Here is a 23,447-nt window from a genome sequence, read left to right on the forward strand (position 1 = left end):
GTATCTTCTTCTCATTTGTTTTCTTAAGATCATTACATCATTATGGCATGACAAAACGTAGAACAAGTATATGTAATTAAATCTAAATCTGGCGGGTACAACATGAAGATTCGTTCGAACGTAAGATCTCATGATAGTTCGAAAAAGAAGATACTAACATCTGGTATACAAACCCTATTGTGTTTGTTGAATTGGTTTCGAACTAAATAGTTATGCTTTGGTGAACTCAATTTGGTTTCTCAATGAACCTATTGGAACAAATCCATGAACATTTAATTGAAAACCAATGAAAATATAGGCAACTACCAGGTTGTCCTAGTACAACCTAAATTTTTAGGTTTCAGAACGGTGAGGTCCTCAAAATTAAGAGTAGGAGTAGGAGTAGGAGCCTCCGAGCCGGAGGTAACTCTTACAATTTTAAGAAGTATTGTCTTTCACTTTAGAGGTCAATGGTTTGAGGCACGCTAAACAAACTCTTACAATTTTAAGGGTACTTTTGTAAATGTATCATCTTTCTAATTTTCACAAAAGATCCTATTAAATATGGTTTAATTCTATTTTGGCCCCTTAGTTATAACCTATCCCTCAAAATAAATCCCTACAGATGATTAGCTTCCATTGATTTTCTTTTCCAATTTTCATTAGTTAACTTTAACAATTAACACTTTCACTCCCATTTGTACTCTTCATCCCAAAAATAACTTTCTTTGTTCTTTGTGCGTCCTATTTGCCAGCCATTCTTCCTAAGGATTTTTTTCTTTCTCCTCTTGCGTACCAAATGTCATTGCCAGCTACTCGTTGTTGGAAATTTTTGTGATAACTGCATTTTAGTTTTGTGCTGGCAAAACGCCCCGCGAGCCGCCACCGGAACGAAACTGCCCGAACCAAGAGAGGTTTGTTGGCACTTGGCACATTCAAAAGGATGTTAATGGTCGGGAAACGGGAAGATGGCTCAAACTGAATCCCGACTAGGAAAACGCAGACAACAAACATTCAAACTTTTCGGGTTTATCTGTTATAGAGCACCAATATATATAGGGTATAGCGAATAAATTGTTGTAACTAATCTGCTTCCATTTTTCATGAACTTAAAAAAAAAACAGAATTTCTAAATAATATTGGGTAGCTTGGAATTGTTTTTAGTTGAATAAAAATTAGTAACAGTTACAATTTCTCATTTGTTATACTACATGTGGCTGCCCATAAGGATATTAGAGATCAATGTTGCTATTGGACTTTGGTAGTGGCCCATGCAAGTTCCCTAAAGCTTCTCAAGGATAAGATGGGAGAAAACATGAGGTGGTGTTGTTGGATGAGTTACTAGGATGACAAGCATGAGGTGCCTACATCAATTAGGACTTACCATCTTTATGCTCCACGTTGCCAACATCTCTTGCTAGAAATACACCATTCCTCTCATTAATTTTGGGATGTAAGTTGAGTTAAGAATAATATACTCATACATTTATAGTAACTAAGTTTGGTTAATTAAGTGTTCCTTTTACTATTTAAATTCTCTCTCTCTTGGGTACAATTACAATACGTTATCAGCACGATAGTCTCTTGATTCGAGTAAAGAGATTTAAGGGTATAGACGAAGGATTGTATTGAAGGCTATCTGAAGATTGAGGTAAGTTGTGTTATTAATTTTCATAATGTCAAATCTAACCAATATCAAATTTGCAGATCTCTCAAGAAGATTATCGAAAGTTCATAGTTCTTGTAATATCATGTGGCTGCCCATAAAGATATTAGATATCAATGTTGCTATGGGACTTTGGTAGTGGCCCATGCAAGTTCCCTAAAGCTTCTCAAGGATAAGATGGGAGAAAACATGAGGTGGTGTTGTTGGGTGAGTCTCTAGGATGACAAGCATGAGGTGCCTACATCAATTAGGACTTACCATATTTATGCTCCACGTTGCCAACATCTCTTGCTATAAATACACCATTCCTCTCATTAATTTTGGAATGTAAGTTGAGTTGAGAATAATATACTCATACATTTATAATATAACTAAGTTTGGTTAATTAAGTGTTCATTTATAATTTTCGTTTTACCTACCAATCCAATCAACGAACGGTGGTCCGCATTGTATAAGATGGATTTGTCGTTACCACCACCAACATCTTCTTTCCTTCTTACCACCACCATAGCTCCATCATTACCACCACCATAGCTCCATCATTACCACCACCACCGTTACGTACCTCACCACCACCATACGTACTACCAAAATAAATATGATTATGGAGGTGAAATTAGAAAGGTACTCCATGGTAGTTAAAATTTGAATTGGTGAGAAATAGGGTAGGAGGTAAGGATGTTTAAGGGACGGTGGTGATATTCATCTCTTAAGGGCTCAGGTTTAATCAAACTTTGAAACCACAACCGCCACATCAGCTGGATAACTTCTTTTGTCAAAATCTGATTCTAACACTTCCCTTTGCTTAATTGGTTGTTGTGTTTAGTAGTAGTAAGTACTTTTTTTCGATGAGATAGTAGTAGTAAGTACTTGCAAGTTAGAAAATATTTGTGTGATGAGTGAGATGTTTGTTTAAAGAAGAAGTTTCTAAAAAATTAGTTACTCCAGTATTTAGACTCAAACCTTACAATAACCTTATTAGTGAGAGTTTAAGAAGTTTCTAAGAGCAACTCCAATGTGGGGGGGCTGGGGCTCCCAAATTCTAAATTTGGGAGCCCCAGCCCACATGCTCCAACCCTGGAGCCCCGGGGCTGGGCTCCCGGTGGGGCTGGGAGCCCCATGCTCCCTGGCTCCCAGCCCCAAATATGGCCGTTGGGGGTATCCCAACGGCCATATTTGGGGTGGATCCCCTAAAAAGGGGATCCACCCCACTTCTTTTTAATTTTTTTTTTAAACTAATTTTTTTTTCAAAAAATATAAATTGTTTTAAATTTGTTTTTCCAATCATTTCTCTAATTTTTTATTTTTTTAATTTTTTTTATATTTTCAAAATTCCTTCTCTCTCTAACATAATATTAAATTTCAATTTTATATTTAAAATTAATAATTTATAGTTGAAAATTGAAATTAAAAGTCCGCACACGTGCATAATTTTGATTTGGGAGTCCCTGTTAGGAGCCCGACGTTGGAATTAAAAAAAGCCCCGGGGCTCCTAAAAACCAAGGGCTCCCAAAATTGGGAGCCCGAGCCCCACATTGGACTTGCCCTAAAATTAAACTGCCTGAGTTTCTCACTGGTCACTACTACTACTACTACCCGGGGGAGTGTTTGTTGTTATAAATATCATCACTCTTTTTTTTACTCTCAAATAAATAACAATAATCCTCTCTCTCTCTCTTTCTTTTCCTATATTTATATTCTTTCTCCTCTTTCAGTCATACATATCTCTCTGTTTTAAGTATTTCTTTTCTTTCTAAAAAAACAAGAAGAAGAAGAAGAAGAAGAGAAAGAAGCAGAAGAAGAGGAAGAAGCAGATTTCAAAAACACCCTCTTTCTTATTCATTACCACCATCATCAGCCATCAGGTATTATTCCCATTCTTCAAAAGCATTCTCTCTCTTGATCTTGATCTTGATCTTTTTTTCTTCTTTGGTTTTTTTTTTCTATTTTCCTCTGTTAATTAATGTTGTTTTTTAGTTTCAGCCATTCTAACTAAATCTTGGGATTACAACTATAACTAAATCCTAGTAATTTGGGTTTTTTTTATATTTCTTCAACCATAAAAGAAATTCTCTGTTTTAATTTCCTGTTCTTAGCATTCTTTTGTTTCTTGGTACATACATGAACCACTCACTACCCTCTCTTTCATCTTCTTTCTTTTATTGCCCTAAACAATTGCACAATCTTTTCAATACCCACTAATTTTAATTCCAAGAAACAATCATACTAACAATTTTAAACCCATTCAACAATCATATTCACTCACCAATTATTTCAGACTTATCATCCGTCATTGTTTTAACTACTAGTTTCTTTAATACTAAGAAATTGTTTACTGAATTTATTTTTACTGAATTTGCAGAAACAACAGTAGTAGAAGAAGAAAGATGAGTTTATCCTCCTCCTCTCAGTCACGGGTTAAAGAGAAGAGTAAGAAGAAGTTGAAGACTTATTCCAATCGAAAACTCAATTTGATGAAGAAAGCATCTGAACTATCAACACTTTGTCAAACCGATACATTCCTAATAGGCTATGGACCCCAAGGTGATGATGTCTTTACATGGCCTGAGAATCCTACTCAACTCCATACGTTAATCCAACGTTACAAAAGTACGGATGTTAAAGATCGGACGAAGCATTTAACTAATTTATCTGATATTATTCATCAAAACGTCACGAGGAAGACGAAGAAAGCTGAAACAGACATGAATCAGCAAACTCATCAAAATGATGATGATAATTCTAAGTTCTTATTAGTCCCTGCTGCTTCTGGAGATGATTATGGGTTTACCAAGAGATTAACTACATTGGAGTCATTGAGAGAATTTAATGATTTATTGGACTCTAAGTTGCAAAAACTAGAAGAGAAGAAATTGGAATATTTGTGTTATAAAGAGAAGAAGAAACAGAAGATTGATGATGGTGAACTTCTTGGGGTTGTGAGACCAAGTCATACTAATTATAATCAAACCCATTTAGTATCATCCCAATATGGTGGTGGTGGTGGTGATCCATCAACTTGGTTCATCAGGTCAAGAATTCCTTGGGCGCCTTCTTTCTCCTATGCTGCAGGATCTCCAATTATTTATGGGAATGCCTCCTATGGTTGTTGTGCTACTACTGATTGTGGAGATTTATCATTGATAGTTCATGGATCGACTCCTCAGGTTTCTTCTTTTGCTTCATCATCTTGGGATGGAAGAAACTCATTGGTTTCAACTCCTAATTATCCGGGTTGTGAACAATATTATAATCATCAGACACAACCATTAACAACTCGCCTTTCCGAATTGGTGGCACAAGATGATGAGAGTACACCTACTACTAGTACTAGTCCTATTGATTATGATGATGTTATTGATTTCAGTTTCCTTTTTACTTCTGAAGAGACACAAAGTGTGGAGGAGGAGGAGAGTTGAAGTTATTGGTGTATTTTTACATTTTTGCAACTACATTTGTAATTGATTTGCTATAAGACCCATGAATAGTAAAAGATGCAAACACTTGTAAACCCTGATCTTTTCATTTAATAAAAACATTCAAGGACAAAAAAAAACGAGCTCGAAGAGAACTTAATGTTTACTTCCAGCTTCCACTCGATATGAATTTCCGATACACAAAGTTGCTGAACCCAAAAACCTGCACCATATATAAGTGGTTTTCCACCACCTAATTCACTCAAATACAAATGTTGTAGGGAGAAACTTAGCTCCAAATCACTCGGCTCGTAAACAAATTCAAAATCACTCTTTTGCAATTATTTTTGATACAATGATGTAAGTTTCAATCCAAAGAAAAAAAGAAGTTTGGAGACTCCTCCCATATAAGTTGCTTTATGTCTTCTTCACTTAAGTTAGATTGTTCGAAATCAAATACGAAAGGAGATGAGCAAATGGGATGATGTCGTGAAAGTCGGAAAGAAAATGAAAGACACTGGAGTGAAGGAGTCTGGGGTTAGTTAGGTGCAAATTTGAGATAATAAATGAACCTATTCGCCATACTAGCTCCCTGGTCAGCTTCATTTATCGTTTTCTCGGCCTAATATTGAGTCAGATGATGTTATCGTTCTTTTTCCTGTTGACATGATTGATGTTTTCTAATGGTGGGCAAATCTTATGCTGTAGTATTCTGTATATTAGAGTTTGGCATCCTACCTGGGAATAGCCTGATATGACCTGTTGAAACGGCAACCGAAAACGACACATCCTGCTTATACAACGCGGACCACCGTTCGTTCATTGGGTTGGTAGGTTAAATGAAAAATTTGACCTTGTTACTTCTTCAACAGTAATTTACTTCACATAATAGAGCTGTCCTGGGGGACTTTCAATCTTTGTCCAGGAAGCTGTAGCGGTGTCATGGGAGGTGTTATCGTTGGAATGGAGATTAGCTCTTGTGGGTTTAGCGCTTTTCTCAGTCCTTACTGACTAACATAGTTTCAAAGGGCGATCCCTCGTAAACAAAGAAGCTTATTTAGGATGGAAGACGAATAGGTTCATTTAATTGGTTTCAAACTAAATAATTATGCTTTGGTGGACTCAATGTAGTCTCTCAAATGAACCTATTGGAACAAATCTATGAATGATTAATTGAAAACCAATGAAATTATAGGCAACTACCGCCTAGTACAAATCTAAGATGAATACCCTAGAAAAAAGAGTTGAAGGACACCGAGATCTTTGTAACCAAAACAAAACTTACAGAACAAACAAGATTAAACTTTATAAGTATATCAAATCTCTCACATGGAAGCTAACATTCAGTGAACCATATAGAAATAAGGTCCCATTTGACAACGCCAAAATAAATTATCTTTTTACTTACTAAAGAAGTAAAAAAATTTAGTTTGGTGATATGAAAATATCGGACTTCACTTAAATTAAGATTTGACTTTTTTAAAGTTTAAATTTTAGCTTTGACTTTAAAGTAACTTATGTTCAACATATGCACGAATTTTATTTTACCCAATTTTTTCTCTATCTCTCCACCACCACGACCTTAACAGCCATCTTCGTACCTCCAACACCATCAACACCCCCCATACCTCCATCACCACCTCCGTACTCTCCACCACCACCATACCTCATAGCTCCATCATTACAACCACCTCCATATCTCCACAACCACCACCGCGTACTTCAACCACAACAACCACCATATCTCGGTCAGTGTGGAAATTTAACAAATCTACAGAAATGATATAAATGTGATGTAGTTGTGCATAACAAGACTTTCAATCATAACTAAACATAAAAAAAAATATGTAGTTTTTACTCTAACATGAAGTACGGGGTAAACTTGCAAAAAAGTTGACGGGTTGTGACAAAATTCGTCAACTTGAGGGTTAATCTATAATAAAACAGTAATACTAGGGGGCTAACTTAAAAAAAGATAATTTGAAGGTAAATATTAGAAATGTGAAAATTAAGTGAGACATCCCAAATGAGGGTTAAGGGCGCACCCTGTAAGTGTTAAAAGCGCCTCTCTTGTGAGTTAAGGAGGTGTTATTTACTCTAAAGAGGGGCGCCTTTATAAATTCTCATTAACCCTAAAACAAAAAAAAACGTCTTCTTCTTCTCTGATCTTTCCAGCCGGCAAATTTTAGGGTTTTTTTTTACAACAAGTCTAGGGAGCCCGTCAAAATGGGACTCCCTATGACCCGTCTTTGCCTTTTGGGCTAAAAGACAAAGACTAAACCACTTTCTCTCTCTAGAAAATTCTTTGTCTTTTAGCTCAAAATACATAGACGGGTTATAGGGAGTCCCATTTTGACGGGCTCCCTAGACTTTTTGTTTTTTTTTATTTTCTCTCTCTAGATTTAGGAATCAAACCAAAACCACTTTAAGTTTCATGATTTTGTTGGGGGGTTTAACGGGAAAGATGATAATAATGAATTGGAGAAGAAATTTTAAAGAAATCAGAAGAAAGTTTGAAGAAATCGACCTCAAATTGAGAAGAAAGACTGCATAAAGTTAAGCTTAAGGTATGTTATTTCTTCATGTTGAGAAGTTGATGGAAATGTCGAAATTTGTTGATGTTTCGACCGAAATCTTACAAGAAATTCATGTAAACGTTTTTCTGTGCACCTAATTCAGAAAACCCGACATATTTTGGCCATCTCGACCGAAATATGTCGACTTTTCATTCCTTGACCTCCATAGCCCCATCACTACCAAAATATGATTATGGATGTGGAATTAGAAAGGTGGAGCATACGGCAGTTAAAATTTTCAATTGGTGAGAAATAGGGTAAGAGGTAAGGATGTTTCTTTAAATTTTTTTTTTTTTTGCTGAAAGATTGATTTTTTATATATATTATTTAATTTATGATCATAATATCACATGCCAAACATGTTCCTACTAGTTTTGACAAAAAATATAAATTCAAAGAGGTAAGCTCAATTACCAATTACTGAAGGGGGTAAACTCTAAAAACCATCGTTTAATTGGTTGTATGTGTCTAAAAAAGTTACTAAATTAATAACTAACCGCCTGAGTTTCTCACTCTCTCACTGGTCACTACTATTACCCGAGTGTATTCTACTTATAAGTAGTAGTATCACTCTTTCAGTCTTTTTCTACTCTCAAAAATATAATGAGTTTTTAGTATTTTTTTTCTTAAGAAGAAGATGAAAAAGGTTTAACTTACTTTTAAATAAAGTTGCCATTATATTTATAGTAGAGTCTGTATTGTACTTTTTTTTTTTTAATGAAAGGAGTCTATATCGTACTTATTTATTTAATAGTGGATATCATTGTGCTATTAGGCTCCACATTTTAGACGTTCCACCAATATCATCACTCTTTTCTACTCTTACATAATTCACTATTATCAGGTCACTTCTCACTTCCGTAATAGCTACTTGACTCGAGTCAATAAAATTTTCTGATGCTGACAACCTTTCAAATAAAAATTGTCAGATATGAGTATGCTACAACATCAGTTGGACCATGCGTAGACTTTATGATTGAAAAAATCTAGCTGATACGAAGAATTTTCCGCACATGATCCAAATGATGATGCAGGTGTCTGAGAGTGAAAAATGAGCATGCTAGATCATATGTCGGACCATGCGTAGACAACTTTTTTTAGCCATGCAACACTTCTCTACAGTATGTGAGGAGCTCAAACAAACAGATCTTGTATTGTACTTCCATATTATTATTTTATTTTATCTTTTGAGATATCGACTTCTATCTACGTTAGTTGTTACAAGACATTGATACATCATGAAAATGTGATAAACACGATAACCGCCTAAGTTGAACCATAAACGAAAGAGGCCTACAACCCAACAACATGAAAGAGGCTAAAAACCTGACAAATTTATTACATTATTTATACTTTCAATAAACCCCACAAATGTACTTATGTATTATTAGAAAGTGGTAAGGATGTTTAATTAGTTCTCTTGATCCCAAATTAGAAATATTTAAGAAGTTTGCAAATCCCTTATTACTATTTCTACCTCAAACGTTATGAGGGCGTCACTTCTCACTTCCTTAATACTAGCCACTTGCTCAAGTGTATAAAAAAAAATGTGATTTTGTAGTTACCATATCTTTTAAAAAAATTTAGTGGAGACGATATCACTTAATGCTAAGGAAAATGCTAAACTAGTCTGTTTAAGAAGTTTCTAAAATTAGTTACTAGTATTTAGACTTAAACCTTTGAGACTCACTGGTAAACAAGTTACTACTATATTATTAATTAACCGCCTGAGTTTCTTTCTTTCCTTCGTGCCCTACTTATAAATATCCACACTCTTTTCTACTCTCAAATAGTTATAAATACCATTCACTCTTTCAGTCTTTTTCTACTGTGAAATAATCCTCTCTTTCTAAAAACAAGAAGAAGAAAGAGAGAAGAAGAAGCAGATTTCAAGAAACCCTCCCAGGCCACTCTTTCTTTCTTTCTTCATTACCCCCACCAACATCAACCATCATCAGGTATTCCCATTCTCTCTTGTTTTCTTTCTTTAATTGGTTTTATTTTTTCCTCTGTGTTTTTTGATCAGTTTCACCCATTCTTCTTTTCTCTGTTATCTTAAGACTACAATATCCTAATTGTGGTTTTTGTTATATTTTCTTCAACCAAATTCTCTCTTTTTTAATTTACTCTTCCGCTTCTTACCATTCTTTTGTTTCTTCCTACATGAAAACCTAGTTTCTATAACAAAAGAAGATAACCTAGTTTCTCTGTTTCATCTTCTTCTTTCTTTTAATCTTTTATTATTGCATAAAAGAATTTCCTCAACTCTTTTCAATACCCACACCCATTCCATTATAATTCCAAACAAAATACTTAAATTCTTTTGTTATTGGTTTAGCAGGTTACTCATCATCATCATACTCAATTTACAGAAAAAGAAGAAGAAAGAAAGAAAGATGGATTTCTCCTCATCCTCATCTCAGTCACGGCCAAGGGTTACAACCCATCAAGAGAAGAAGACTAAGAAGAAGTTGAAGACGTATTACAATCGTAAACTCAATCTGATGAAGAAAGCATCTGAACTATCAACACTCTGTCAAACCGATACATTCCTTATAGGCTATGGACCCCAAGGTGATGATGTCTTTACATGGCCTGAAAATCCTACTCAACTCCATACGTTAATCCAACGTTACAAAAGTACGGACGCTAAAGATCGAATGAAACATTTAAGTAATTTATCTGATATTATTCATGATCAAAATGTAACGAGGAAGAAGAGGAAAGCTGAAACAGACATGAATCACCAAACTCCTCAAAATGATACACTACTACTACTTTCTAAGTTACTGACCATGGAGAAGTCATTGACAGAATTTGAAAATATGTTGAAACCTAAGTGGGAAAAGGCTAGATTAGACAGGGAATTGGAATTGTTTCAAGGAAAAAAACAGAAGATTAATCAAACCCATTTAGTATTATCATCAAGATATGGTGGTGGTGGTGATCCGGATACTACTGTTGGATACCCAATGTATGGGAATGCTACTGATTGTGGAGACTTATCATTGATAGTTTATGGATCGACTCCTCAGTTTTCTTCTTTTGCTCCTTCATCCGGATATGGTGGTGGTGATCCGGATACGGCTCGATACTCAATGTATGGGAATGCTACTGATTGTGGAGATTTATCATCGATAGTTCATGGATCGACTCCTCAAGATTCTTCATCTTGGGAAGGAAGAAACTCATTGATTTCGACTTGCAATTATTTGGGTTGTGAACAATATTATAATCATGAGACACAGCCATTAACGAGTCGCCTTTCCGAATTGGTAGCACAAGATGATGAGAGTAGACCTACTACTAGTACTAGTCCTATTGATTATGATGATGTTATTGATTTGAGTTTCCTTTTTAGTTCAGAAGAGATACAAAGTGTGGAGGAGGAGGAGGCTAGTTGAAGTTATTGGTGTATTTTTTACATTTTTGCAACTCCATTTGTATTTCATTTGCTAATTGTGGTCATGTTGAATTTAATGAGCTTTTCATTTATCTCTCTCTCTCTCTCTTGATATATACACACGAACAGATTGATTGACTCATGAATTGTAGTTGCTAAGAAGAGAAACAGATTATAATAACTAGTATATCTATATAATTATGATCAATTTGGAGAAGGTGATGAAGCTTTAAAGAAGCTCTTAGAAGGAATGGAAAACTATGGAGTCAAACCAATGTAGTTACATTTACTTCTCTTTTAACATCTTGTAGCCATGGAGGTCTGGTAGAGAAGGGATTTATGTTTTTAATTCAATAACCGAAAAGTATGGTGTTTTGTCAAGTACAAAACACTATGTATGCACGGTTGATATGTTCGATCGAGCTGGAATTGTCAGCTTACTTGAGGAGTATAACTCCGTGTCTCGAACCCAGGACCTCAAGGGTGGAATCCAACTTGGTAACCACTCCAATCCAGGATTATCGACGCAAATGAATCTATTTGCCATGCAAGTTCCCCAATCAGCTTCATTTATCGTGTTGATATGTTTGATGGTTTCTAATGGTGGCCAAATCTTTAGCTGAAGCTGCTCATGGGACAGAGCTAGTCTGTTTGTTTGCATTTCAATTTCTCTAGTTTACCAACAATTGTAATGAGCTGATTCTGGAGTTTACTCAGGTTAGATGAGTTCTTAAATTTAGAGTTTATTTGTTGATGTTGTGGTAGTATGTATATTAGAGTTTCGCAAGCAACCGTAGTCTGCCTGGAAAAAGCCCAACATGACTTGTTATTGAGACAGATGTTGGGAAAGAGAATAGCTCTTGTGGGTTTGGCGATCTTCTCAGTCCTTACCGTCTAACATAGTTTCAAAGGGCGACCCCTCGTAAACAAAGAAGCTTATTTAGGATGGAAGCCGATAGGTTCCTCGGTGAGCTTCAGTCCCAAACTTCTTGGTCAAGCCCAAAGAGTCTCACGTCGAAATGTTTGAACCACTTGTCTGAGATTATCAAGGTAGTTGATTTTTAATAAAGTTGTAGGTGAAAAGGATACAATCAGTGAAACCAAGATTCACACTTGAAAGATTGAACATAACAAAGAACTAAAATGGGAAAACAAAATGATGAGAATAACAGAAAAACGATTTGTATTGCTGAAACAAAAATAAAATCAACAAACCAAAATAATCTTCATTCTTAGCAGCTTCACATCTTCTTTTTTCCTTCTTGCTATCCACATCAGTATCTCAATCTACATATAACAAGGAATAATCAATTTAGCAAATCAACATCAAAGTGGCATAATCAATTTCAAATTAAAAAAGAAAAGATGTACATCTTTACTATTCGTTCCTTTAGGTACTATCGCAGTCTCCGTTGTATGTACCACGAGGGTTGTGCATTTGAGGACGATGTACGCCCATTAAGACGTCCATATGTGACTGCAATAACAAGAAAATTCATTAATTCAATATACAATATTTTGGAAATGGCTAAAACAAATATAAGAAATTATAAATTACCGTATGGAAAGGCGGTGTCGAGATCATGTTCTCTTGTGTAACAATACCGCCGTGTCTACTCGCTACCGTAGTTATAAGATTGTGATTCAGTTCAGGAACCGGAGGATCACAAATAGGATTAGATGTAGGTGTTCTAGAAGTTGTGCACTAAATGAGAAAACTACGAATTAGTTAACAACCTATACACAAATAAGAAAGTAAGAGAAATATATGTTTGGATTTACTTACTCGCTTCTTCAACTTGTACCTTTTCCTTTTCAAACTATTCTCTCGAGGACGCCCCTTCGCCTCACTTGACATTATATCAATAATACGTTGTCGAGCATTTTCCGCAAAATCGACATTATAACCAGAATCACTACTCACTTTATCTTGTAAGTTCATCTTTTGCTTATACTTTAGGATATAAGCTTTCAATTCCTGGGTAGCTTTTTCACTTTTAGAAGCAACCCTAGCTAGTTCCTTAAAGACCAAACATAATTGCTCGTATCGTTTTTGTTGCGGTGTTAAATCCGATCGCCCATAGTTCACATTAACGTTTGTGTAAAATCTTGGTACATCTAATCCAACATTGTGTTTTTCATCCTCAGACTCATAAACATCAGAATTTGAACCTTCTGAACTTTCTGAAATCATTTCTGTATAAAGCTAAAATCAGTTAGTCATCATTCAATGATTCAATATTGTATAACAAACTAAACCCTAATGATGAAAACAGAACCCCTACTGTTATTTACTAATAGTTTATCCTATGAACTAATTCAATCATTCAAAGTCTAGTATAATAGTAAAACAATGTGAGAATTGTAGCAACGATTGATGTTTTTTCTTTCTGCTTTCATTTAATATTTCTGTCATCTTAAAAAAATATTTGGAATAAAACCCTAAGTGTCATACCTTAAGATTTTTGGCGGATTTTGACTCGATTGGGCCTTCAAAGTTGTAGATTTTGAGTAGACGATCTTCACTCTCGAACCCTAGTTATGATACCCTCTTGAATCGACCAAAAAGGGAAGAAAAATAGGATTTCTCTAGGGTTTTTCACCTCTCGGTTGATGGTACAGATTAGAGAGAAAAGTTTCTCATCAAATGAACGTTTTTAAGAGGCTGCGATTTGATCTGGACAGTCAATCTATTTTGACGATCCAGATCAAAAAAGGAGTAGGGACTGCGATGAAAACTAGCTATTTTCATGGATTAATAATCAAATTTCTCAGATTTTGGAAAAGAGCGGGTGCCACCTCGGATTTCGTGAGTGAGTTGGCGTGCCACGTCCTAGGTCTCCAATTTCGCCTCTTATACATTTCTCTTCATCAAAAAAAAAAATACATTTCTCTTCAATGAACGGGTAGAAAACATAAGAGCCCTGATGCTATGTCCGGCCAACATTCTGATCGAATCCCGACTAGAGTACTTGGCCGGTTCAAATCTAGTGAGAGAAAGTGTTTGACTTTCTCTCACTAGATCATGTCCGTCCAAATACTCCGCCCGGGATATTGGTCGGGCATATCATCGTTAATGAAAACATAAAACAAGAGAAAGAATAAGGAGAAACATCAAAGAGAAAGCAGCTGAATTTATATTTTGAACAGAGGCAAAAGACTCGGTGGAAAAGGAGAATAATCCGAACGGTACATCTCAATCATGCAAAAACTCATTTCTATCGTAACGATTGCATGGGCTTTTTCTGCACCGGGTGAAAACAATTGTGAAGACAATGGCACCAAACCGATTTTCATATACAAAAACTCATTTGTAATGTTAGGTGCATTAGGTTTTTTCTCATCGGTTCTTGTACAAAATATGAAACAGAACATTTTCTAGACATTAGTACATTACTACTCTCCTATTCTCCTTTGTTTTTGTGATGGTTGCATTTGGTGAACCACTTTATATCTTACTTCAACATATAGATGGCCAAACATTACAAATCCAATAATGTTGAGCGCTTTTCTACATCGCTTTGTTTTATTCCAAATGATTCGCTACACTTCGACCATTCATTAATCCATTGGTAATGTGTATTGTCGATGTGCTTTCGCTAATTTCATCACTATATGGTCTGAGATCAAATTCCCTAAATCATGACTCAGACCGTTTATGGGGAGCTTGTTGTTGACTAATATTTTTATCCGCTTTGAAACCTGATACGATCCAACTGATATAAGGGTTACGTAAAAGAATCACATAATTTCAAAGTAAACCTGAACTACTAACTTAAATTTTAAACAGTTAAAACTTCTTTGAAACAACAATCTCAATCTATATATTTCAGGAATACTGCATGTTAATTTTCAATAAATATTGATATACCTAAAAATGTTAACTCATTTCTCAAACAATTAACGACCAACTCACTTCAGCTAAACTGGACTTGAGCTTCAACGATAACAACTAGGCTATAGGATTGTAAACGCCATTCTCCAAATCGATAAACGTATCTAAATTTTTTGCCAAACTAACTGCTTCTCCGATGTAAGAATGGGGAGTAAGTTTGACAAGATTAGCCTTCGCTTCCTCTGGTAACTCCAACCCTAAGATAAACTCTCTAATACTTTCTTTCGTTACTGATCTTCCTCTGGTTAGCTCTTTTAACTTCTCATAAGGTTCTGGAACACCGTATCTCCTCATAACCTGGTAAACAAGTACAGAAATTCGTATTTAACGGATTGAAGTTTCAGAAATTCTAAAGCACGAGTTCCGGAGAATATACAAACCCACAACCACACCAGATGTGATAAAATGATTCGGTCTTGGTTCCTATTTCACTGTATTATTCGACCAAGTACCAACTATGCATTTAAAATTCGAACCAATAAAATTATCAGGAACTTACAGTCTGTATCGGTTCAGCAAGCACCTCCCAACACTGGTCTAAGTCTTCACTTAAGCGAGCTTCATTTACCTATATACAAGAACAAATTCAGTTGTATAAACTTTTTCGCTCACTAAGGAAGGGAAGTGAACTAACTATGACCTAATCTTGTTTATGTAGTATTTGAATATGGACTCGGGATAAGTAGATTATAATCAAATTTTCATTTAATATCAATTCTTACTTTCTTAGAGAAACAAAAAGAAATTGAACAAGGGATTGATGGGAAAAAGGAGAACAGTAATTTTTTCCAAACTATCAACTTTCTCTAAACCTCTTTGCAGCCAGTCTTTTAGAACAGGGAAACACCGATGCAACAAACATACTCCAAGACTGGCATGTAAGCTGGTGGAAATAATACGCTTACAAGGACAAAGTAAAACAAAATTGACATCGTCATGTTACCTGAAGCTTTCCAATGCCCTGAAGGGCACTTTTGTACGCCAGAAGTGAATGTCCTAACCCCTCGCCCATATTCCTCAGAACCGTTGAATCAGTAAGGTCACGCTATCATAAGAACAAAAGAAGGGTCAAGCATTCAAACATGGACACATGGGGTTGGCATAGAATATTAAGCCAAGATGCAAAATCAATATGGAAAGTCACAGTTGTACTACCATTTCTACGAACACAAATTGTTTTACAACTTTTGTGGAGACAATATTATACATTAGCTAGTTAAGTTGCTTTGAAGGAATGCGACTAAGAGGTGGAAACCGATATCCAAACAGGAAGAGGTATTATTGTCAAGAAGAAAAGTTGGAATAGTCAGTACCTGCATACGTGAAATAGGTAACTTCATGCTCAGGTAAGATAGACCTGCATTGGCCTTTCCTAGATTACCCTCACTGTTTTCAAAATCTATAGGGTTCACTTTGTGGGGCATTGTAGAAGAACCAACCTCACCAGCCTTGGTTATCTGTATCACAACTCAAAAAGAAGAGAGTTTTTAGTAGTTTGAACGGATAAGAGAGCCATCGCAGATTTCTTCTTATTATAAAATGCTTACCTGCTTAAAGTACCCCAACGATACGTATGCCCATATATCTTTGTCAAAATCCATCAAGATAACATTGAAACGCATAGTTGCACAGAACAGTTCTGCCATATAGTCATGAGGCTCAATCTGCAGGAGAAAATTCAGCTATGAAGTACAACACTGAATGAAGAAACATTTTCAGAAGACCTTGAGCCAATCAGAGATAATTATGTCCATCACGAGGAGCTTGAGTTTGCTCCTAACCGCATTTCTTTTATACCAATTATGACTCTAATATTATCATCATACAGTAGAAACGAAGAAACATGGAGAGTATGATATGTAAATTAGAAAGCATCATACAATAACAAATAACAAGATAAGGAAACGCACCTGAGTTACATACGGATTGAAACTTAATCCCAAAGATTTAACGAACTCTTCCGCAACTCGGGGCCAGTTTACATCAGGATATGCAACAACATGGGCATTGTAATTTCCAACAGCGCCAGCAAACTTACCCAACAAAGCAACTTTAGATATATGATGCCTTTCTCTGCTTAATCTGTATGCAAAAATCGCCATTTCTTTTCCCAGTGTAGTCGGGGTAGCTGCCTATAAAATTGTGAAGTCGAGTACGAAGGGTCATTGAGATATAACGAATTTCCAGAACAAGATGCATATGAAATTACAGGATTAATATCCATAACGCTCTCTGAAACAAATCACTGGATTGACATCACTACCTGACCATGAGTGCGAGAAAGCATTGGAATTTCTGCATTATCCTTTGCCATTTTACATATCGCTTTGATCAACTCGTCCATGACAGGCAACATGACTGTGTTCAGGGCTTCTTTCAGCATCAATGCATGTGCCAAGTTATTGATATCCTCTGATGTACAAGAAAAATGGAAAAACTCAAGTACCTGAAACAAATAAAAGGCACTAATTTAACACTCACAAAAAGCAGACCAGATACATAATGTGATTGAATGGAGAGTGACCAGAAAGCTTTATGCATTGAAAACCCAAAATAAGGTTGGATTAAAAACTCACCTTTTCAATTTCTGGGTGGGATTGGCATTTTTGCTTCAGAAAGTATTCTACCGCTTTAACATCATGATTAGTAACTTTTTCGATATTTTTCACCTCCAAAGCATCACTCATACTGAATCCATCAATTACTCCCTCCAGGAAAGAGAGTGCTTCCCCACTGAAACTTGGGACCTCAACGACGTCAGGGATTTGTGAAAGCTTTATCAGCCATTTGACCTAGAAGAGACAGTCCATGTTAAACACCCTATTCATGTTATACACTTTATAATAAGTATTAGTAATAAACGGCATGCGGTGTGTGAAAAGTCAATAAAACTATACCTCGACTAGAACACGAAAACGAATAAGTCCATATTCACTCATGAATGGAGCTAAGTCTTTGACCTTTCCCCAGTACCGGCCATCTAATGGCGATAAAGCCGTTAAATTGGAGAGCTCATATACAGAAGGATCGATTTTTGTTGTTTTTTTCATCTGCAAGGTGAAATATTCAAAGAAAAATGAAATTTATATTTGGGCTCGGGCCTTCAGTTTTTTAACAACTTCTGAAAGATAACGATAATGTATATTAGATAAATAGACAAATCAGACTAATATAGTATTCTTTCAAGGAATCAAGACTTCACAGAACTGATTGATGAACTTTAGAGCATTCTTTCGAACTCAAGATAATTAAAATCAACGTTGATCATATATATTCTAACAACAGAATTAAAATTAATAGAAAATTTAATATGAATCCAAATACCCCTCCCCCCACAATACATATGGACTTTATCCTCCTAACAGTGCAGTTGCAAGTGCTCTTTCAATCTGCACAAGCTAACCTATTTGATAGTTCCAACTAAGAAAAAGGTAAAACTGAAAGAAAATACCTCTGCCACCAGTTGTTTGGGGTTATCTTTCACAGATACACTGCAAGCGCAAGCTCTGTGGGGAGAACTTCTACCGGACATGAAGGAAGCATTTGAGGTATGATAAGAACAATGAAGCTCTGTTGATCTTATCCCACCACTTATTTTAGGGTTGAAATGCGATCTTTGAATACTATTAGAAATCCTAACTGATGCTCCCACCTCCATCTGTACAAGATTGAGTACACATTCGAGTTTTTTTGTGCAGAAAAAAGGGGAATTTGTCCAAATATTCTTAGTTGAGGAGGATTTTGGGAAAAATACAAGACATAACGTTAACATTAGTGGCGGGGCAATGCTGTTGCGTGTGTTGCACTGACGGTAACTAATTGCAGACCAACCCTCGTATAGGTCTGTATATGCTTTGGTGAACCACGTCATTTGTTTTCATAGACAATGTCGTGTTTTACAGTGACCTGTTTTCTTCGTGCGCATATTAGTACAACACTGGACAAAAATATCCCCAAGACAATATGTAATAATTTGCTTTTTAGACAATTGGTACAAGCGGAAAACAGGTCATGACAACCGCCTATAAACACGCCATGACGTGGTTGGTATATGCAGACAGATGTGACGTCTTTGCACAAGTTCATTAATTTTTTACGGTGTAACACACTCAACAGTATTGCCTCCGCCTAGTTAGGAAGAAAAAACTCTAAACATATTTCAGAAACCTAAGTTTCCAAACTTACCTTCAAGTATGAGGAACAATGGAAGCAATCTGGAGAGTTCCTGAAATAACGAAGGAAGAATGGTAATTTATAAATCATAACCATCAATCAACAAACGAACATTGACTAATTAAGAAACTGTGAACATATCTAATATTCATAACTTGTAAGAAAGTAAAAATCATAATTCATAGATCATAACCATCAATCGACAAACGGACATCGGCTAATCTACAAAATGTGAACTTATCTAAGATTCATAAGCTATAAGAAAGTAAGAATCATAATTCATAAATCATAACCATCAGTCCACAGGCAAACATCACCTAATTCATACATCGTATTCGTAACACCAAAAAGAATTTTCCAATTAGGTTTGATAAGATGGAGCTGGGTGAAGACATATATGTCAGGATCGGACTCCATAAGTCCATATCCAGCAAGATTATCACAATATAAGTCATGGTGACCACCACTGCATTAGAAGTCAGCTATAAGGGCAAAACTTCATAATAGTTGAGCGATGCAATAAGAAAGAACGGAAGGAATAAACAAACTTGCTTCAAAGAAGGCAATGCGGAAACCTAGGAACCGATTAGAGGTATCGAAATGGTTTTGTAGAGTGAATAGTGATAATGACTTCACAGTTATTTTCTTAAGAGTTGCATATTTGTTGAACCATTTGAAGGTCTAAACCGTGAAAGCAGATCAAAATGACAACGATTTTGTGAGAAAGAAGACTGTATGACGAAGATTGATTATTGTTAATGCTTTCCTGGTTGAGCACACCTGCCTTTTTGGATCACAGCGATCAACTAGAGCTATATATTGATTTGAGAAGAAAACAACATGGTGCGTATATAGAAAGAAGACATGGTATACACTAAATGAATATAAAGCATAAAGAGAAAAGAACATAAAAGTTTAAGTTTCTAACAAACAAAATTGTAATCGTTCTAATGTTTTGTATATTTAAAGGTTGCATAAACTTTGAGGCAAAAAACAATTAAATTGTCATAAGGCTTGCCTTGCCAGTCGACCTTTCCCTTAGCATTGAACCATGGTAGGCAGCATTGAACCAACTGAAGGCATAGATCAAAGAAGATCAAGGCAAACCCACCATAATCCTAACAATTCAAGCTTAGATACAATTTTACTTATGACTTCTAAGATTCGGGAATAAGAAACTCAATCAAAATTGAAAAGAAGAAAGCCCAGCCGGAGGATTTTGGGTGCCAGCCAAGTTCTCTCCCAACTTCTTATGTGGGTCTGCCGTTAGGGACAAAGTACAAGGCTAGAAGCCTTTGGGGTCCAGTTATCGAGAGGTTTAACAAAAAATTCGCAGCGTGGAAAGGAAAGTCTCTAACTCGTGGGGGTAAACTCACCCTCTTGAAGTCCGTACTCCGGGCTCTTCCTCTGTATTTCATTTCTCTTTTCTCCATCCCACTGGGCACGCTTAAGGATCTGGAAAGGAAGATGAGTAATTTCCTGTGGGACAGTGGCGAGGCAGCGAAAAGAATGCATTGGGTCTCGTGGGTCTCCATTTGCCACAGCAACAACGAGGGAAGCAGGTGTGAAAGATTTAAAGGAGATGAACCAGGCGCTTCTATCAAAATGGTTATGGAGATTCGAGATGGAACAAGGCAAATTGTGGACTAAGATCATAGCTGAGAAATATGGCATCCGGTTACTAAATTGGAAGCTAAACAGACACAAGCGGCGGTATGGCTGTGGAGTTTGGAGGGGCATCCAAAACAAAGTCGAAAGGTACCTTAATCTCACCAAGTGGAAATTGGGTAACAGACTAACGGGAATAAGATTAGCTTCTGGAATGATATTTGGATCCAAGATAGAGTTCTGTGCGAATCCTTCCCAGAACTTTACCATATCTCCCAGAAGAAACAGGCTACTGTAGAGGAATCTTACAGTTTAAATCATAGTTCATGGGATATCAAATTTCGTAGAAACCTCAATGACTTGGAAGTGCAAAAGGTAGCTGATCTTCTAGCTATCCTTGAGACCAATCACCCAAACACTGAAGCCGACTGTAGAGTTTGGAGGTATGAAGAGGAGGAAGTCTTAAGTGTAAAAAACTTCTATATCAGAGTCTCCAGTAAGGAACCCCAGTTAAGCCCAATAACCATAAAGATGATATGGAAGAATCAGGTGCCTATGAGGATCAGTTTCACTATATGGGCAGCAGTGATGCAGAAATTCCAACTGTGGTCAATCTAAAGAAAAGAGGCATGATCCTGATTAATAGATGTGTGCTCTGTAAGTCAGAAGAGGAATCGGTCAACCATCTATTCCTTCACGGCCAGAGTGCCAGGTAGCAACTGACTTGTGGAACTCAGTCCTCGAGACCTTCAATTTGATGGTGGTGCTGTCCGTACTCAATCGAACAACTTTTGGAGCAATGGGCAGTTATGAAAGTTAAGAAGTCTAGGAGACAAATTTGGCGTCTAATTCCAGCGGCTATCATCTGGAACTTGTGGAAAGATAGAAATAATAAAATTTTCAAGGAAGCCAACTTGACTAGCAGAGTTGATATAGAAGATATTAAAGGGACTATATTTGCTTGGTCTGGGACTTCAAAAGAGTTTAAGGATGTTTCTTTCTTTGACATGGTGGTTAACTGGGATACTTGGATGATGTAACAAGTAACCTAAGTTTTCCACTGTCTTCGTATTTGTATATTCTCTTTCTTCAATATATTCTTTCAAAAAAAAATTGAATCAACCAACTCCACAAATCAAAGGATTTCCTGGTGAAATGAAAAATGGAGCTGAAAAAATTTTCAAGAACCCAAGAAGCAACAAAACCCAGGATTAATATATTCGACACTGATTTATCACAGGTTGTAGATTGAGTTCCATTATAGTTTTCACAACAATGGTAGCAAAAAAATCAAACACCTTAGAAGCTCGACGATTTCAGATTAGCAGACAAGTAATTTTATCAACTAATATCTTGTTTGTGTGTGTGTATTTTCAACATGAAAATAATTTTAGGTAACATAAAGCTTAGGAATTGAAAGAACTAAGTACTAAAAGAAATCAGGATAATCAATCAAATATATACTGTTACCCTAAAAGATGAATCAAAGAATTTAATTACCTTGAGAGAAAAGTTCAACCAAACGAATCCTTGAGAGAGAAAGTGAAGATTTAGGATAAAACCCTAGTTGCTCCGCAGAACTTCAAATTGAATACTCTCTCACACTGTCACACACACTCTCTCTCAAATGCTATCTGAAAAACGAAGGGGACATTTTAATCTGATCGTGCGGTGGGGATTCTAGGGCTCTACGGCTCGACCTATCGTAACGGCCTTAAATAAAACGGCCATTACAAACGTAATTACGTGACATCTTGTAACGGCTTCCCACCGTTACAATCAAAAGTTTCGAGTGCGACTGTGCGTGCGTGCAGTAGCGTGGCCGAGATTTTCGGGGCCCGGTGCGAAAAAAAATTTGGGGGCCCTTCTTATGATGTGAGAACTAGAAAAAATTATGTGATATAATAGATGAATATTTAAATAATTTGTCCGAAGAATTTTTTTCATAAAATATCATGAAATACATATGTTTATGTAAAAAAGTACTACTATCTCTATTGTTACATAACTTTCAAACTATATAAACTAGATTATATAACTCGAAAACAAATTATCTCGCTATTTGAAAGTTGCGAGTTTTATAAATTAAAATAAATACTTACACAAATTAAGCATGACACAAAATTAGATGCAACAAATAGATAACAATACTGTATTGAATAATGAAAACATAGGAAGTATGTATACTAGGAAAAGAATACGTGAAAACCTATTACATATTAGAGGGAGAAAAAGAGAGGAAGACTGGAGCAGCCTTTAGAAAATATATGAAGAGGGTTATGAAATCATAAAAAGTAAAGGGAGGCGCCTATAGAAACTGGAATGTATGAAAACTTTTTAGCTGTATGGCTGCCTATAGAATCTGAAACTTAATAAAACTCAAATTATAGAAAAATATAAGGGAGGCGCCTACAGAAACTGGAATGTATGAAAACTTTTTAGCTGTATGGCTGCCTATAGAATCTGAAACTTAATAAAACTCAAATTATAGAAAAATATAAGGGAGGGCGGGGAGAGAGGTTTCGAACTCGGGACCTCTCACGCGTAGGGCACGCAACAAACCAACTGAGCTACGCATAACATTTTGAAGTAAATTGACCTCTCATGTATAAGTTCGTCTTTAGCATAACAAAAAATGGGGACCTTGGATAGAGAGGGCCCGGTGCCGCCGCACCGGTTGCACCCCCTCACCCACGCCCCTGCGTGCATGGGTGGAGTCGTGGAGTCCGGA

The 23,447-nt window shown here is 36.2% G+C and overlaps 4 protein-coding genes across 9 annotated transcripts; 2 read left to right on the plus strand and 2 right to left on the minus strand.

Moving 5' to 3' along the window:
* The first annotated feature begins 3,293 nt into the window (after window positions 1–3,293).
* Window positions 3,294–5,201, plus strand: LOC147565681 (uncharacterized). The gene is made up of 2 exons (XM_086667969.1): window positions 3,294–3,510; window positions 4,008–5,201. The coding sequence occupies exon 2, from the start codon at window positions 4,033–4,035 to the stop codon at window positions 5,062–5,064; it is 1,032 nt and encodes a 343-aa protein (XP_086524095.1). The 5' UTR covers window positions 3,294–3,510; window positions 4,008–4,032; the 3' UTR covers window positions 5,065–5,201.
* Window positions 5,202–9,464: 4,263 nt separating this feature from the next.
* LOC147565682 (uncharacterized) lies at window positions 9,465–11,131 on the plus strand. 2 transcript variants are annotated; one of them, XM_086652193.1, is made up of 2 exons: window positions 9,465–9,595; window positions 9,976–11,131. In XM_086652193.1, exon 2 carries the CDS (start codon window positions 10,034–10,036, stop codon window positions 11,039–11,041), a length of 1,008 nt encoding a protein of 335 aa, XP_086508319.1. In that variant the 5' UTR covers window positions 9,465–9,595; window positions 9,976–10,033; the 3' UTR covers window positions 11,042–11,131. The 2 variants fall into 2 exon arrangements, with proteins under 2 accessions (XP_086508319.1, XP_086508318.1); XM_086652192.1 differs by having other exon boundaries at window positions 9,979–11,131.
* A 946-nt stretch (window positions 11,132–12,077) lies between these two features.
* Window positions 12,078–13,685, minus strand: LOC147565683 (uncharacterized). 3 transcript variants are annotated; one of them, XM_086652196.1, is made up of 5 exons: window positions 13,496–13,685; window positions 12,827–13,236; window positions 12,599–12,745; window positions 12,420–12,517; window positions 12,078–12,327 (listed from the first exon to the last, which is right to left on the minus strand). In XM_086652196.1, the coding sequence occupies exons 2-4, from the start codon at window positions 13,232–13,234 to the stop codon at window positions 12,431–12,433; spliced, it is 642 nt and encodes a 213-aa protein (XP_086508322.1). In that variant the 5' UTR covers window positions 13,235–13,236; window positions 13,496–13,685; the 3' UTR covers window positions 12,078–12,327; window positions 12,420–12,430. The 3 variants fall into 3 exon arrangements, with proteins under 3 accessions (XP_086508322.1, XP_086508320.1, XP_086508321.1); XM_086652194.1 differs by having other exon boundaries at window positions 12,412–12,517; XM_086652195.1 differs by having other exon boundaries at window positions 12,412–12,517; window positions 12,827–13,246; window positions 13,496–13,682.
* Window positions 13,686–14,789: 1,104 nt separating this feature from the next.
* Window positions 14,790–22,497, minus strand: LOC147565684 (uncharacterized). Of its 3 annotated transcripts, none has more exons than XM_086652199.1 (12): window positions 22,217–22,497; window positions 19,121–19,160; window positions 18,387–18,593; window positions 17,833–17,985; window positions 17,512–17,727; window positions 17,199–17,381; window positions 16,846–17,067; window positions 16,483–16,599; window positions 16,249–16,392; window positions 15,879–15,980; window positions 15,435–15,503; window positions 14,790–15,232 (listed from the first exon to the last, which is right to left on the minus strand). In XM_086652199.1, exons 3-12 carry the CDS (start codon window positions 18,591–18,593, stop codon window positions 14,993–14,995), a joined length of 1,653 nt encoding a protein of 550 aa, XP_086508325.1. In that variant the 5' UTR covers window positions 19,121–19,160; window positions 22,217–22,497; the 3' UTR covers window positions 14,790–14,992. The 3 variants fall into 3 exon arrangements, with proteins under 3 accessions (XP_086508325.1, XP_086508323.1, XP_086508324.1); XM_086652197.1 differs by having other exon boundaries at window positions 19,121–20,554; window positions 20,597–22,359; XM_086652198.1 differs by lacking the exon at window positions 22,217–22,497 and adding an exon at window positions 20,669–21,692 and having other exon boundaries at window positions 19,121–20,545.
* Between the last annotated feature and the right edge of the window lie 950 nt (window positions 22,498–23,447).

The sequence above is a fragment of the Eschscholzia californica genome, unplaced genomic scaffold (assembly GCF_041429995.1).
Source record: "Eschscholzia californica isolate CP2 unplaced genomic scaffold, dmEscCali1.0.p SCAF_1, whole genome shotgun sequence".
Lineage (NCBI taxonomy): Eukaryota > Viridiplantae > Streptophyta > Magnoliopsida > Ranunculales > Papaveraceae > Eschscholzia > Eschscholzia californica.

Bases quoted from the DNA above. Each gene is read 5' to 3' on its own strand.
- LOC147565681 (XM_086667969.1), top strand. From the start codon at position 4,033: ATGAGTTTATCCTCCTCCTCTCAGTCACGGGTTAAAGAGAAGAGTAAG.
- LOC147565682 (XM_086652193.1), top strand. From the start codon at position 10,034: ATGGATTTCTCCTCATCCTCATCTCAGTCACGGCCAAGGGTTACAACC.
- LOC147565683 (XM_086652196.1), bottom strand. From the start codon at position 13,234: ATGATTTCAGAAAGTTCAGAAGGTTCAAATTCTGATGTTTATGAGTCT. The intron at 12,746-12,826 runs GTAAGTAAATCC...TTTCTCATTTAG, and splicing joins GGTACAAGTTGAAGAAGCGA to TGCACAACTTCTAGAACACC. The intron at 12,518-12,598 runs GTAATTTATAAT...TTGTTATTGCAG, and splicing joins CGACACCGCCTTTCCATACG to TCACATATGGACGTCTTAAT.
- LOC147565684 (XM_086652197.1), bottom strand. From the start codon at position 19,204: ATGGTTATGATTTATAAATTACCATTCTTCCTTCGTTATTTCAGGAAC. The intron at 17,728-17,832 runs GTATAGTTTTAT...TGTCTCTTCTAG, and splicing joins GTTTTCGTGTTCTAGTCGAG to GTCAAATGGCTGATAAAGCT. The intron at 15,504-15,878 runs GTAACATGACGA...TCTTGTATATAG, and splicing joins AGGGCATTGGAAAGCTTCAG to GTAAATGAAGCTCGCTTAAG.